General features: G+C 40.8%; 1 protein-coding gene across 1 annotated transcript; it reads right to left on the bottom strand.

Annotated features, from left to right (window-relative positions):
* Nucleotides 1–1,086: 1,086 nt before the first annotated feature.
* Nucleotides 1,087–17,191, bottom strand: LOC146470664 (ras-associating and dilute domain-containing protein-like). Its single transcript, XM_085121644.1, has 15 exons — nt 16,797–17,191; nt 16,189–16,378; nt 12,011–13,869; nt 11,202–11,236; nt 10,082–10,328; nt 8,513–8,911; nt 7,831–7,981; nt 7,150–7,287; nt 6,830–6,878; nt 6,126–6,304; nt 4,707–5,012; nt 3,786–4,228; nt 2,418–2,483; nt 2,094–2,167; nt 1,087–1,765 (listed from the first exon to the last, which is right to left on the bottom strand). The coding sequence occupies exons 1-15, from the start codon at nt 17,037–17,039 to the stop codon at nt 1,666–1,668; spliced, it is 4,479 nt and encodes a 1,492-aa protein (XP_084977770.1). The 5' UTR covers nt 17,040–17,191; the 3' UTR covers nt 1,087–1,665.
* Nucleotides 17,192–17,331: the final 140 nt, after the last annotated feature.

Below are 17,331 nucleotides of genomic sequence, written 5' to 3'. Positions count from 1 at the left end.
TAAGCAAGCTCGGAAATCTTGGCAAGCAGGTGTTTCAAACGACAAACCTTCCAGCGATTTTTTAAATCCGAGCTTGGCGGCAATCCTTCTCACATCTTTCCCTTTGGCGTCAATGATCTGATGCAAGTTTGCCAACCCACGAATAGTTGTTAAGAAACTTGATATTTCAGACTACTTTTATTTTTTTGACAACAATTTGTCAATTGTTGTTACGACGTTGTCACGACGACCCGTATTTGCCAAATCAAGTTTGAAATCTTTAGTTGGTTGTGTAAAATCACTTCTTGAGAAACTGGAAATAGAAAAGTTTACAGTTGTGCGCCAACCGCTTAGTGACCTGGTCTTTGACTGAAAGCGAGGCTGGAGTTGACTGACCTCACTGTTTTTCACGACTGACTGAATCACGCCGTTCTTATTGCTTTTTAGTTAAAAAACGCTGAGGCTTGTATCAAAACAAAAGTCAATTCCAGCCTCGCTTCAACTCATAGGCCAGGTCACTAAGCAAAACTGTAAAATAGGCTTTTAGCTTTCGATTTCTGATTGACTGGTCCAAATCACGTGCTCCCGATTATTTTCATGTTGTAATCCATGCAAGCAGAGGTGGAATCGAAAAAGAAAGCCTTCTAATCCTTTCGATTCCATCCGTCTCACTCCTCAGTACTGTTTCCGTTTATTTTCACCGCTCCCGAAAACGAGGGTGTGCTTGTTCAGTTTACGCGCGCAAAATTTGTTAAAGAAGCAAAATGCTTTCGAGGATGAGAAAGCAACCTGGGAAAGAGGTTGAAATATTTTTGGAAAAACAGACAAACAAAAAAACAAAACAAAACAGATTCTTCCTTGCATATCCCCGCAAATGGGGAACTCTTTAGATGCATTTCAATGGAAATTCTTTCCGCATTTGGAACGTACCGAATGCGATAAAGCTCGGCTCGCTCGATAAGCACGACGTGGCCTGGAAACGAAGGCTATTCAAGAGAGTTTCCGTCGCGCACAACAGGTTCGGACAGGCAAAACCAGTAAATACAAGTAAACACGAAAGCAGTCCTCAACAGGCTGGAGAGCATGAAAAATAACTACAATCAAATCCATAGAGAAAGTAAAACATCTCTGGAAACATTTTATTTCTTTCTTTCTGTAAACGTGAAATCAAGTCCACCTCGTAAAGCGCTGAATAAATTAAAATACACAATATACTTTGCGTCTTTAACTCGAGGTAAGAAATATAGACAACCGCGGATCGTACGGATTTTATATGAAATAGTTAACGTTTAGGAACAACTACGAAGTCAAATCGCTATTAAAATGTGTTAAAAATGCAGTTTTAAAATGTACACTCTTAATACAAAACGGTACAAATGTGCATAGCTGTGGAGACACTCGTCAACCTAAAATACTGTATTCTATATATTATAGATCTATAAAAAAAGGTCAAGAAAAATTTGGCTTCGAAACGCTAAAATCCAGCATGGAATAAAAATTCCATTAGAAATATATAATCTCGCAGAATTGACGAAACTTGTCTCAATCAATCGTCAACTGCAACGCACCAATTTGTTTAATTGTTATGGAACTTTCGCGAACAGTAAAAGCCGCAAGTAGACTGGTAGAAGCTCGTCTTCATATTCACGTGACTGTGGGCCATCAGGCTCCTTGGATACGAAAGTATTAGCAGCTGGAAGCAGTGATCTTCATTGCCACGTGGATATCTGACTTTGCCACCAAGAAGGACAAATGATTTCCTGACTGCCGAATTTGTTGCATAGCACTGGAAAAGGGTAAAAATGTATGTGAACTTTAGATTCACGCTGTTTTACTTTCTTTGTAGTGTGGTATTGGCGCTGTTTATTATCCTGTATAGAGCGCTTCTAACATTTGAGTCTGTGGATGAAATCCTAAAGTGTGACCATTCAAATGAAAGCTGCTGAGCAGTACTTCCTGTACGTGGTGTTGTTTATTTTTATGTTGAACAAGGTGAGCCAAGATGTTGAGTCTATGAATGTAACCCAAAGTGTGACCATTCACCGATGAAGGATCCTGAGCAGTACTATTTATTAAGCTGCACAAGGTGGTAACAATAGCCCTACGGATGTTACCTTTGATAATCAGCTCCAACAAGACTTGTTCCATTCACCGCGAGGATACGATCACCAAGACGGAGACGGCCATCCTAAAATTGAAACAAAGGAAACAGCATTGACTCTTCCATCACCGACAGCTATTTTCTCCTTACAGTTACAAAAAAAAAAAAAAACCCCAACAACATAAGTACAGTTTATGATGTTTAAGGAAATGATCACCAAAAGAAGAGTCAAGACTGCCCTGATACACAAAGACATTCTCACAACATTCATTTACTAAGAAATGTATGAGACCAGCATTGATATTGTGTATGTTGATAGTATCAGGTGATTACTGACCTTCATAGCAGGTCCTCCTGCCACAAGCGTGCGTACGTAAATCCCTGGTGACCGTAATGGGGTGTACTAGAAATCAAAATTGACAGTTAAATAACTAAAGTGTTTCATACACGCACCTAATGAGTTTAGTTTTCTGTCAAAGGCTAAAAATCTAAAAGAAAACTGCATCAGTGACTTTATGACCAAGTGCACAAACTACCATTGAACACCCTACCAAAAAACAAAGCAGTTTATCCTCTAAAGTTACCCCCGTTACTTTCGGATTATAATAATAATAATAATAATAATAATAATAATAATAATAATAATAATAATAATAATAATAATAATAATAATAATAATAATAATAATAATAATAATAATAATAATAATAACCTTTGTTTACCCTCGGCAGTGTTTATAGCACAAGTGCTAGTGGGGCCGAGCATTAAACGTCACAAAGAAATAATTTAAGTTGAAAATAACATGGTTGAAAATCCCAACTGGCAGGAGGCAGACCAGCTGGCTATTTACATGCGCGGCCGAGGAGTTGAACTTGGGGCTACCGAGAAACAACTCCAGCTAGCGGTCAGAGCGGGACTTGAACCCGGGACCTCCGGATTTCAAGTCCAGCGCCCTAACCACTCGACCACGCTGCCTCCAATGAAGGATTAAACATCCTTCATTGCCTTAAACGGATTAGTTTCTAAATAAACTGTGGTGCTGCGTCGGCTGGGAAGTGGAAACGAATGATTGATAAGTAATTTGGCCACCGTAAAGAGATTTTGAGTGCTGACGTTTGAGTGTTGACGTGCCTTCGTCAGAGCAATTCGCTCCCAGATGTATTCAAAAGATGAATTCCCCCACGGGGAGTAAAACTAAGTGACTTGGGAAGGGAGGGGGGGGGGGGGCGATTGGGGTTCAAGGTCAGCATTGTTACCAGGCCTCATAGCGCCGCTTATCGAGCGAGCCGGGGTATATTTTAGAGGCTTCGGACCGAACTCGATAGCGCTAGCGCGTCTTTACGATTACTTCAAAAGGCAAAGTCCATTCGACAGCGCGCCAAGGACCACTGGGAACGAGGCTGGTTCATTGTCATTCAGAGACAGAATATCCGGAACGTTTTGCCTCCAATGCCTATATTAATATTTTCACTCAGTTTGCACTGGATCAATTCAATTAAGGGGTCACTCAATGTCCTGCAAAACAGCCTTTGATTTCTCGCTACGAATTTTGTGGTCTCCGAGAGTTCTACCTCACGATTACTCTTATATCCCCGATCTCAGGAAATTAGAATTTGTCAAATTTTCACTTCAAACGACGGAAATTCAAACTCTCCCTCTCTCTCTCCCGTTCCACATATATCTGATAGCGAAATAAAACTCTTACCAGGCCGTCAATCAATCCAAGGCCTATCCCGTCACCCCCTTTTTCCAACTCTACAATGAACACGTCATCTTGTCGGTCATCGTTATGGCGCATGCCCTCTAGTGTGGCCGGAAAACCATTCGTGTTCGCGGGCGTTAAAACGTCCCCAAGGTCAACATCTGATTCGTTTCTTAACCGACTCAAAAGTTTGGCTTTTTGTAATGCCCTCTTTTCGTCGAATTCCTTCGTTGTTTCAACTGTTGGATCCACGGCTATCTGTAAGGCCAGTTCTTCGTTCGTTTCCTGATCGTCTACCGGAAGTACGGACAAGCCGTCTACGTTGTTGACGGCGTCACGTGTCACAGCGGGCGTCACATCAATCCACTTGGAGTTGTCGGTTGTATACGGCGAGCCTGCTCTCGCCACATTTTGGTTTTCATCCCTTTCCCCGTTAATTGGTGACTCTGAGGAACAGAAACACAAAACAGGTCATCTAAGCTTTGAGCTTGCGTTGCATGTTTTTCTGCGTTCAGAACCGGTCATCCGTTTAATCAGTTAGTAAAGGTCACATGTTTTCCGCGTCTAGCACTGGCCGCAAAGTTTTGTTCCTCACGGCATGATACCAGTTGCACGAAATTATGTTTTCTTCTCTTTTCATTTCTTTTGTCTCTAATAGGAGGCTTTAAGGATTGCCACGTGAATGGGGAAGAAGAGGTAAAAGCACAGGTCTGATTTAGAAACAAACGCATATGCAAAGTCAAACCAGTGACAGACGTACTGGAAATTAACGCTAGTAAGGCACAACATAAGGCAAAGGAGAGATAACAGGTAAGAAACTTTGAATACGTCTTCCGGAACAGATTATCGGTTGCGGTCTACGATGATCCCCGTGTAACAACCGAGTCTACTACAAAACCCAAACAAAGAACGTCATCTACCAACCTGCACTCCGAGGTTCTTTTTGCCTCTGTCCTCTGACAGGAACCACAGACGCGTCTCCAGACCCCGTGGAATCACGACTCTGCAAAGGTCCAACCGGGGAGCTGGCTCTTGCAGCGCGGGCACCGGTGCCTGCACCCGTTGGGCCACTGACAAGTCTGGACAGCGGGCGCTTACCAGCATGGAGGATTTCTGAGTTGGCTGTCGGGTCTGACATTTTTGCTTTAACTTCTGTTTTTTTCGGGGGCGTTTCTCTTCTTTCTACTGGGTTGGCTGCTCTTGTGCCTTTAGGTAAAGCGATCTCGTTTTCTAAAATCAAACCGACACCAGAAGTACATTAGAAAACGTAAATGTACTTTGGACGGATATGGATACTTTGGGGACTTACATTACAACAACTGGCGCGATGGCGGACCGTGGAAAGTAAGCAGCGGCAGTGTGAGTTTAATGTCGCTCGAGTGCTGCTTTACTATACAGCAGATGACCGAACAAATACCACCACTGTCCATCTTCGATGAAATAGTGTATATCCGTTTATAGATTGGGTGTGTATCGTGAAACCAAAACCAGAGTACTTGGTCTAGCCCAAGCCGATTACAACAGATATTAGAGCGGTTTTCAATTCAGTGTCGTAAAACCAAAACCAAAGTAATTACTCTGGCCAATCGCAACAGATGTAAACAGCACAATGAACTAATCAGAATTCGAAGCAAATAAATGCAACCGGCGCCAAGCGCGGGAAAATACATGCGAGCTAGGCACGATTGGTTTTAGTTTTGCTTCTCCTTGGTTGAAAAACTGGCGCGTATTTTGGTAACCAATCACAGAGCATAGAAAAGTAAAACCAAAGGAAAAGCGAAATTACTTTCGACACTGAATTGAAAACCGCTCTAACAGTGCAATCAACCAATGAATTCGAAGGGAATACACGCAACCGGCGCCAAGCGCGGGAAAGCGAGTGTGTGCGAGGCACGATTGGTTTGGTTTTGCTCCTGATTGGCTGAGAAAATGCTAACCAATCACAGGGCGTAGTAAAGCAAAACCAAAGAAAACATGAAATTGCTGTCGACACACGATTGAAAACCGCTTTGTACTGTGACTCCCAACCCGTTCTTACAAGTATCTGTAAAGCACCACGAAACTCTTTTACTGCGGTCCATAAGAACCATCATTATAATAAATACTAGTAATAATCAAGGAGTGCGTTCGATGATCTTAATCCCAGGCTCTCTCTCCTTTGCCATGTTGGTGATGATGTCATCCGCCCGTGCAAAACCTGCGGGGGATGCCAGATACGCGTCTCAAGATCCATTCATTACTGATTCGTTGATTGATTGTCCCATACAATCTTGCCTCCAAACGCAATTAGGAGTGCGTTCTTTCTACGTCAAACGCAACAACATTACGTGACTGACACTGCACCTTTTCTCGGTGGAGGTGAACTGACCATCACAGTCTCGAATGTGTATTCCTCTGTAGGTGTTTCGCACCGAGGGGAGGCTGGGGAGACTACCAAATCGGGCACGTAATCTGGACTCTGAGCAAGCGAGGAGGCACGAATCACTTCCGAGTGTCTTACTTCCGGTTCCGGTTGCTGAACCCTGCAAAGATTGGAACAATTTCCAGTGATTAATTGAAGTAGAGGGCAGTATTTCGCCAAATGAAACTTTCGTTCACCAATACAAACGATGAGTTCTCAAACAAGTCAGCAAGGGTACAAACAAAAAACTTGGGGCATCGCGACGTAGTTTAACATAACGTGAAGCTTTCTGAGATGCGTTTTCCTTGGCGATGTCGTCTGGTTTAATACGGAAGGCGCCTTATATTACACGAGGGCCACTAGACAAGAAATTCTCCCAACCAATCTACATCACCGACAACTGTCTGCGATCTTTCTCCTCATCAAGATAACCAACGAACTTCGTAACGTTCCTCATTCGACTATTTCTCGGAATTTTCTCTCGACACGCAGGTTTCCAGCACTCGAAGACGATTCTCTGCACCACCATGTATACACACAACCTGATTTGCTCCTCCTCCGACGAAGGGCTATAGTTACAAACGATTTTAAACTACGCCCACCAACTCCAACCATTTACAAAACAGAGAGTTTCTCTCGTACTAACCTGTTTATTCCATTGACTCTTGGAATCTTTACTTCTGCGCTACCATGACCTAAAAAATGTTCCGATTTAATTACACTCACATAAAAGACCAGTGTAGCTTTGATAAAGTCGTTGTTGAACGGAACAGAGTTTTGTATTCTTTAGGAAATTCTATAGGATGACCAATGAAATGACAGAGCCTGAAGAGTAACTTTGTATAATTGTCTTTACTTTACACTATCAGAATTCGCAAAACCAATTAGTGTTTATTCCTGGTTCTTCACTTTGTTACGTATAATATTGAGCTGCTACACACAGCATCTTGTTTTTCGTTTCTTTACCTGGATTCATCGCCTGTTTAATCGCGTCTAAATAATTGTAGAAAGACTGATCGGACGGTCCATTTTCGAAGTCCAGTACAAATCCTTCGGTTGGCAGTTTGAGGGGAGGATGTTCCGAAAAACTCAGAAGAATGTCCGCTGTGAAAACAAATAATAATAATAATAATAATAATAATAATAATAATAATAATAATAATAATCATAATAATAATAATAATCATAATAATAATAATAATAATAATAATGCTGGGTTGAAAAACTGGACAACAACAATATTTGAGATACAGTATAAATTAAAGCTTTTAACTTTATATAAGTAATCAACACAAATTGAAAAAATTTAGATTCAACTTCCCCTTTTCATTGTTGTTGCTGGAACCCGATTTTTAAAATGCGATCAACATTGAACAGGACTGATCGAACTGTAACTTGAACTTCTTCACTCAACGCGAGGGTCCTTTTGGTGGTAATGTTCACAATGTCTTGACACTGTAATGTTGATAACGACAATAAAAAAAAGAAGAAGAAGAAGAAGAAGAAGAAGAAGAAGAAGAAGAAGAAGAAGAAGAAGAAGAAGAAGAAGAAGAAGAAGAAGAAGAAGAAGAAGAAGAAGAAGAAGAAGAAGAAAAGGACTAACAAAGAAAACAAGTTAGTGTTCTTTACATGATCTTTGTAATGTACCTGTTCTGAGCGCGGGTTCCACTTCCTCTGGAGGGGGGAACCAGCCTCTTGGCCGTGACTTGCCTGGGCCGAGCTGGTATTCACCCAGGATCTGCTGTACTTGGGCCGGGTTGAGTGCTGGGAAGTCTCGCCGGATTGTTACCCAGTCAGCCTGCGAAATACAGAATAACAAGTTTGCTTTTTGTTCCTATACACACACGACACGAAAAAAAAAAAAAAGCTGCATTCTGGGAAAACTGCACATGGGAAATGGTCCGTTTGTAGGAGTGCGGATTACATAAGACGCGAGTATTCGGATGAATACTTACTAAGTAAGTAACTATTTGGTTTTCGCGTCTTGCAGAAGTCTTGGTCAAGACGCTTTCTTCCTAAGAAAAATTTGGAGCCTTGCTCTTATATCTGTTCGACTACTCATTGGCCGAGAAAGTGGCGTGGATTTTTCCAACCAAATCACAGAGCATAGCAAAGCAAAACCAAAGCAAATCCGAAACTACTTTCGACAGTCAATTGAAAACCGTTCGAACTGTTTCGCTACAAAACCCAAGCTAGTCTCAGTATTGTTTTCGTACGAGGGTCCAAACGCAAAACGATAAAGTGAAATTGCTCCTTTGCAAGACAACTTGCATCTCATCTACTTTTACAGGAATACGCTTTTCCTACGTTAAGCAATCCCGACACAAACCTGCAAAAGCTGCACTTTGGGCGTGGCCAACAGATCCGCCGCAGTCGACAAGATGCTCAAATACTCATTAGCCTCGTCTTGAAGTTGCACCTGCATAGCCCAGCTCTCCAACAAATCTAGATTCCCCCGTATCTGCGCTCCTTTTGCCCAGCGGTAGAACTTGCCCCCAGCTCCCCGCTCCATCAGTGTGTTGAACAGAGAAGCATTTGTGAAGAAGAAAAGGTAAGCGAAAAGTTGATGGATAATGTCATCGTGAACCAAGTAGGCTTTGACGACATCGTAAGTGGTTTGGAAAATGCTGATGACAGTTTCCACTTCCTGAGGTTTCTTGTCGCTGTCGTCGTCCGCGTCTTGGAAAGGATTTGTGTCTAAGATGGCTGGAAGAGCTATGTAAAGTACCTGAAATTATAAAGAGGAGAGAAGATAAAGGAGATTAAAAAGGTAAGATTAAAACGCTTAAGCTCCATTCCACTGAGTAAACGCCGATCTTGAAACTTTGGACTAAGCCTGTAAAAGCTGAAAAAAATCCTTCACTTCAAGCAGGAGGCGGAGTATTCAACCTGTCAGCCCATTTGTCCTTTGTGCACATGTCCTGGCCTTGGAGTGGAAGTGACCCTCGAGTCGACCATAGTGCTTTTCATATGTAAATGCGAACTTGTAAGCAAAAGAATGACATTATATACTTGTAAAAAGATTTGAGGTTTGTATAAAAACAAGTCAACTCCACCCTCAATTCCAAACAAAAGGCAGGTCATTGAGAACACAACTGTAAAATTGGCTGTCAAATTTTTGACCTAATAGGCAGAGCCCTCTCAGCATCTTAGCCAGCAGGGCGCTGGCACGAGAAACTCAGAAGGATCTGGGGACAAAAATGGGAACTGGACAGTATTCCTCCTCCGACATGATGTTCCCGTTCTGTTGCTAAATCAGCCTAGTTCTTGGACATGACTGCCCATACAAGGTTTATTCTAGATATTGGCCACGAGGGCCCAGAGGGTGCCTTTCTGTAACTTTTGGGGGCCTTTTTCCAAGAAAGGGGGCTCCCAAAAAGATATTAATTTTGAACTTTCTTGTACAGTCAATTACTTACCGGTGAGTTCTTTTAAAATTTCAACTGATCATTTCAAATCGACATTAACTGTTCTCTTAACACACAATGTTTGTCTCGTAATATAATTCCTCTCGTCACTTACAAATGGTGACTTTCTCAGAAGCAACTCAAGAAAGTGCAGAATACGAACACAGAAACAAACAAAGAATAGAAAGCTAATTGAGACAGTAAGGCTACTAAGAGGCTATTAATCTTGAAGTATGAAGTGGCGGCCATATCAATCTTATCATCAGCAATGTTTTCGAATACTTTATTTCAGAAAATAAGTACTTATCCTCGGGCACAATTTTGTGAGCCAATTTGATGCATTAATGTTAATTTTATGCAGTATGTTTTTTTTTTCTGAATTGTATAAATCCCGGAAAGCCGTGCTCTAGAATAAACCCCACATTGGGGTGGAGTACATGGATCCACAATATTCCAGTATTGATCATCATATCCACTAACTAGCACTTTACCTTGGTAAGATGATAAACAGTCTGCTGAAAGGTATAAATCACAACTTCTTCAAGAAACATGAGAAGTTCCTCGTCAGCATTGAGCAAAACCTCATCCCCTTGCAAACCAAGCTCTGAAGGATCTTTGATGTACTCAGACATATTCTCCTGAAGGAACGGCAACATCTCCAGACAATTTGCCATCCAAAACACCACTGGTCTTAGCTGAGGAAGAAGCTCTTCCAATGCTTTCCCTGGTATTGTTGTTCTATTGTGACAAGTTTAGACATTTATTATATTTAAGGCCTGGTTCACACTAATGACAGAGGTATCCAGTCATTTTGTACCCAGGGATGTTTCGTACTTAGACGATTCGTACCCAATCTCGGTCGGTTCGTACCCAAACCTCTGGTCAATTTGTACCTTGGTCAACAGTCATAAGAAAAAAGCATTTTGAGAATGAAGTTGTGCCGAGGTCAAGCGAAGTTACCCTTGACTGATGTTAGGTGTTTGTCTGGCATGATTGATAAGCACATTTTGAAAATAGGCTTTTAGTGGACTTTGCTTCACACAATACTTAACACGAACAACATACTGTTTGATGCAAAAAAAACTTGAAAATAGGATGGGTACGAAGCGACTAAATCAGCTGGGTATGGTAAGCGTGACAGAAGTGGAATCAGAATCGGAGTCGGAATCAAAAGAATCTTCTGAACAAGTGTGAATTGATACAAAAGTCATCGGAAACAGAAATGGAAGCCTCAATTTCATTCAAAATGGCGAAAGGCTACCATGTTTTTACACGTATGTAAGTGTTTAGATTTCTAGCGTTTACAAAAACTGCCAATAATTATAATTGTGGACAATATAACTTCAAAAACTAAGAAAATAGAGATACGGCTAAAACTATACATAATAAATCCTGAGCAAAGCTACCATTAACCTGAGATCAATATTAATACTATTTACAAAGTTATCTAAAACCTTATTTAATATGTTAAAAATTTCATCTTATTTTATGCTAAAAGCGAGATGAAAAATATATATCTTAGGCTTATGATGCACAATAGAGACAATCTTTGCGGTCATTACTAATAACCTGAAACAGCAATTATTTTGAAAACAAAAAATCTATACATACCTTTCGATTGTTTTTGACATTTCTGCTGTCTTCTCCTGTAACATGATGAGAAAAAAAATATAAGGTTTTAGCTTTCTACAAAGTGTTCTTCAATAAGAAAGTACAGTGTAAACTACTAAAACATTACAAAAATACTAGTTTTGTATTGAATTAGACTTACGGGTCTTCTGTTAAAAAGATTTTACGTTACAAAAACAAAATTAATTATGAGCCACAGGGCACCCACATGCTTGGTGCTTAACCTGGGGTGCTTACCATTTACATGGAAAACCCAGAAATTCCAGTTGGAAAATCAAATGGTACACATCATTCCATTTGGAGTGCTTCTGAAATTATGGGCTTCTGGACGGTCAAAGTGATGCATTTTGTTACTCCTATTGAGATTTACAGCTGGTGATCATACATTTTGCATGTTATCCATCTTCTGTAAAGACAAGCTAAATCATTTCATATTTATGCTGAAAATGTCCACCCGGGTGGTTTGCGTAAATGGTAAGCACCCCTGTTTTCTGTAGCAGGGGGAGTAGAAATACTCCTCGCTGCTTCATGGATGGGATGCTAGTCCATCTCAGGTTACCCCCAGCAATATGGTGACAGGACTCAGTCATTGGAAATCCTGAGGGGGAGGGGGTTCCCAAAAGCCAAAATTTGAAACAGAGAGTATGAAGATAAAGTGGAATTTTCAGAGAGGTGGGGGTGGGGGTCGGGTCCAAACAAAAACAAGTTTGGGTTTTTTTTTTTTTGTAGAACAATGCAATTTGCTATTCCATGTAGTATTGAACCATGGCCAAGTGAGCATTTAAACGTACCGATGCAATGGTTTGAATGGCATTTGACATCTTGATGAGGAGCTGTCTTGTTTGCAGTTCCGTGTGATATCTCGCTGAATGTTCAATACACATGATTAACAAATACGACGGAGACAATTTGTAACCATCTGATACCAAATCTACAATGTGCGTTATCATGTCCAGCAAATCATCTTCATCTCGCTGCTTATAGGACAGTCTTAATTTGTTGCTGGGTTCGTCTGTAATGTCTACAACGGCATTTGCATCAAGTCTGTCAGATTTTGACATTTGCAACTTGTGAAATTGCTTCAAATTATTAAACCATGTTAACTTCATGGACATGTCTGCTACTTGAGATGGATCTTTAAACATGAACAAATAATGTTTTCCAAATGAAACTAAGTCTCCAGGGTGAAGTTTACAACTTGAAGAAACAGTTGTGCCATTGACACAAATATCAGCACCTTTACACGGCTCCAAATAAATAGCAAAATTTACATTGTAGTCTTCTTGTTCAAAATTGGGAGCTGATGTTTCCACCCTCTTGCTTAAAGTGCAATGCTGTGGTAGAACATCGGGAGCGAAAAGAACAATGTCAGGGGACTGGTCATCTAGTTGATGCACAGTACGACCAACCAGCGCTAATTGTTCGTCTAGTCTGTAGTACAAAAAGTCATCATGGCTGCTGGACCCTTTAAGAAGAAGAAGATAAGGTGTGTCCAATGGTGCAATAAAAGGCGATGCAATCATGGAAGTTCGTCCAGAGCTGCCTGCTTCATCTACACTCATGCTTGGAAAATGATCTCCAGCAGATGACGCATAAGACATGTCACTTCCTCCTGTGTCTCTTCGGTTTTCCTGAATGCTTGGAGGAACATGAGGTTCACGCACAGAAGCAGCTTTCATGACTGCAACACTCCCTCTTGGCTTAAAGAATGATGAATCCTGTGTTTCTATTCGTCTTCGTAATTCAAATCTGCGAGAAAACCCTCCAATTGGCTTCCACAACTGCTGAAGAACAAGTGGCTTCTCTTTGTCACTGATAACCCTGGCATACTCAGTGATCCATTTATCTGCATCTTCCTCTGTATTTTTAACAGTCACACTACCTGTCCTCTTTGTAAAGTAGCCGATCACATCACAAAGGATGTAATCTGATGCCTTTTCACTTGTCAGTGAATATCTTTCAAGAGCTTGCTGGACAATTTCATCTGCGGTGGTCATCTCGGTAGCTCTTACACTTTTGTAGTTTGACCCTGGAGAAACATGGTCTCCAAAGACCTTGAGGATGCCGGGGGCCAACTGCTCAGTTGACAGTTCAGTGACTTTTTCAGCTTCTTTTTTCTTGATTTTCAGACGTCCAAGAGAGCCCTTTCTTTTATGTTTTGTTCGCGCCATTTTCTGTGCGGCATGAGCGCTCTGATCTGTCTGGTTTCCACCTCCATCGAAAAACATCCCAAAACCTTTTCGAGGTGAACTTAAAAAATTCCTCATGTTGATACCTCTTGGTGATGAAGGCATGTTGTCATTTGTAGTCTTGGAGAACTGTGGTGGTGTTTTAGACTTTCTGCTTGGGGCAGGACCCTCATTTCTTGCATGACCCTGACCAGTGGCACTATCAGTAGAGCTGTTATCACTCCCTGTGCTGTGTACACTGGCTTTCGACAGACTTGGACTCGGCAATATAGGCTTTGCTGTGTGACTACTCAATGCTGTTCCATTCGGGACAGACACCTTTTCTGTGCCTCCTTCACTATCTGCTGCGGCAGCTGTCTCTAGGGGCCTCTTAATGTCCAGGCGCAGAACAAACCTTGGGTGCTTTTTCGCATTTAATGCAATTTCAAGAGGAGCATCAGAGGGGTCTAAACAAATTTCATCTGCAAGAAATTAAAACTCTACATTAGTGATTGAGAGCTTTCATTAAAATGCCTTTTGATGCTTTCAGTCAAGCCATAGCCTGGTCCAGGCATTCAGAAAATGGGGAGCAGTAAAGAAATTGTGATGAGAATGAATGTTACAAGCAAGGAGACTGGGATGAGAATGCCTGTGCTCATATCCCCAGTCTCTTCTCATTTTTTCCCACTCCTCACCTTTACTTGCACGCTTTGTAATTTACAGTCAAACCCTGTTATTATGGACACCGTTGGGACCAAAAAAAGTGTCCGTATAACGGGGTGTCCTTATTAAGCAAAATAGTTTAAAGGGAAATGTATGTATGGAGCGGGACCAAGAAAACTGTCCGTGAAAACGAGTGTCAGTATTAAGCGGGTGTCCGTAAAGTGGGGGTTTCACTGTACTTCTTTCTTCGCTTCCCGCTATCTGAACGCCTGGAAATTGCTATCAAGGCAGAAATCTCAAGTCCCCCTCACTGATCTTACCTCTTTTCAAATAAATAAATAAATAAATAGATAAATAAATAAATAAATGAATAAATAAATAAAATTAACAACATTTTTGGTGAATTCAAAGATATGCTACGTACCTATTCAAAGAAACTAACAAGGCTGTTGCCTAACTGTAGCCCGGTAGCCTGGGGCACCCAAGAAAATCCTCTGGGCACCTAATTTTTTTGCAGCAGCACCTAACACTTCACATGTCGGGCTCCTAGCTTCTCCTTCTTGGCTTTTGGCCTTGTGGGCTTCTTGAAATTTTTCTTAGGCAACAGCCATGGATAGCATTCATTTGGTATTTTATTCTAATCACAAAGATATAATTCTTCATAAATATCTATGCAAAGACAAGATCCCCAAATTCCATGGGCAGTTTTAAGAACATAACATCACATTAGTTTAGTCTAGTTTAGTTGATGACTCTCATTGTACATTTGATAATAACGAAGTCACATTGTTACAAAGTGTTAGAAGTTGATCACTAGAATTTGGCTTTCTTTTTGGTGGAAAATATTCCCTAGTTGATGATTTTCTTAGTATTTATGCTGATGTTGTAAGGGGACAATAGATGTTGATCACTTCATTTAGTGGCCCCTTCACATATAATGTGAGGAGAAAATAGATGTTGATCATTCCTGTCAATTCTTGTGTATAATGGAATTTAATGATGGATGTGATAGCACTGGTGTGAGTTTTATGTTTGTTTTGTCTATCTAACAAGTTTTACAAACAATTCCTTCATACATATCATCAATAGGCCCTAGGGAATAATATTTCATTCATCTCAAGCATCCTTGGCTGCAAACACAAGACCCTCGACAGGCAGTGACATCATGGGTAAAATTTTTCAAACAGGAAATTCAAATAAAAGAAAGGTATCATTGATATCTGCACATGCTAAATACTTCTGCAACTAGGAAATTTCTATAAAAAAAAAGTTTTCAGTTATCCCTTTCGGCAGCTGGACAATGCCAACGCTGTAAATATGTGCAAAATCGAGCTTATCATCAGCTAATCGGATAGTAAAATTATAAAAATTTGACCTCTGAAACACAGATTCTATAGTTTTTGGGAACAAAAGATGTTAATTTGTTTTCATTGCAGAAAATCTGAAATCCTATTTCATAACAAAAATCATTAGATTCATTTCAATGTGACTTGGACCTCTAACAGTTTGTAGAGCGCGACAATTCAGATTGTATCATTATTTTGAAAGGTCTATGAAGCCAATTAAACGCTCTTGAATGTCGCTATGTAATGACTGTAAGCTATTAATCAGCCCATCAAGTTTCAATTATATCCACACATTGAATGACACCCTCGCACTGTCCTGCCTGAGCATCGCAATGTGGGTTCCTTGAATTCGTGATTCTTCATGGAGAGCTTTTGACGCCAAAATTTCAATCATTCCCTTCCGTGTTCAAATAAACAGAAGTACAACAAAGATTGTCAACGTTGCTATGTAAGGAATGAGCCACAAAGTAAACAAGGCAAAACTTCAAGCACAACAATTTTTGGCAACTTTAAAACTGGTGGTGAAAAGCGACCCAAATGCCAATCAGTGCTTACCATTGAAAAAAATCAAGTTTTATGTATGTTCAATTAAAATTCATTTACCACGGTATAAACGTAAATTACCATTGCATAATTTTTCCAATGTTTTTTCCTCCAGGCAAAATTGAAAGAAACCCTCAATTTAACCGCAATAATTGTAAAAATACTTGAGGTCGCCCTATTCTCTGTATGTGACAAAGTGTTTACTTGCGATAATTTCTGAGGGAACGTTTTCAACCCCACACACCTTACCTTCTTCGTAGACCTCGTATAGTTTAGCCTTTTTCTCGACCGTGGAATTCACCAAATCGGGCTTAAACTTTTCAATCAGCGTCGGCAATAAGTCAGAAACCAATGTTTTGTTTGTCAGGCGTAAGGCTTTCGTCAATTCCTCCTTGCCATCTTCAAAGTAAAACCGTAACGCACCTTCGAAACCTAAATCCTGAGAATGAAACAAGATACAATCAGAGACGATCATGTGTTCCATCGAATACTCTGTAATGTACGTCACTTATTAAGTAATCAATTCCAAATGACTTTTATCCTTCAGTTCTAATATGATTTGAGCGAAATACAATTTTACCGTTCACGCTTGATAGATCTGACGTCGGTACAGTGATACTCTACTCTTCAATAGGATTCTACGAGCCGTTAAATTGACTCTGACCGATCGACAAGAGCAACAAAATGGTTCGCTGGTTAATGTCAGTAGTGACCTAATTTCATCGCCCTCGCTAAAGGCGCCAGTTTCCAACGCGGCGCAGGCGACAACGCACGCTGTACTTCAATATGATTAACATACGATAAATTGAAGCGTGCATTCCTTTAACAATATATTTCGTGATAAAACACTCACAAACCTCTCGCAATATCAGTCTGAAAGCCCCATGTTGGTTGCCTTTGTTGTAGGCCGCAATCTTCAGCCCCAGCTCCCGTTTAGTGTTCTGTAGCTCTGACTCTTCATCCTGTTCCTTGTCAGAGCTCTGGGCCTCCTCGGCAACGATCCTCAAGTGCGCTAGAATGCGCGGGTCGGACAAGATGTTCGACGAAGACCGCTTCGAGAACAAACCTTGCGGCTCCTGCCCTTGGATGATGTCATCCATCCGTGTGGAAAGCCATTCATAGAACTACTGTTGCAATGGAACTTGTAAGGAGTTTTCGACACTCGCCAACTGTCGAAAGTAACTCGCTATTCAACTTTTTTCGGAAGTTGTGTACACATTGCACAGCAGCGCAAGTTGATTGACAAGCGAAAGACATTCTAAATTACCGTCTTTGCAAACGTTTCTCTCATTGGCTGTAGAACAATTCAATATTTATGAAATTTCTCCCCCATTGGTTGTTTAAAAGATCGCTTTCGGCGAAAACAAAAGACTCTCAAACTTGTCACAAACA

This window comes from Pavona decussata, unplaced genomic scaffold (genome assembly GCF_977016875.1).
Source record: "Pavona decussata unplaced genomic scaffold, jaPavDecu1.1 SCAFFOLD_112, whole genome shotgun sequence".
NCBI classification, from domain to species: Eukaryota; Metazoa; Cnidaria; class Anthozoa; order Scleractinia; family Agariciidae; genus Pavona; species Pavona decussata.
This window is presented reverse-complemented; position numbering and strand designations above follow the sequence as displayed.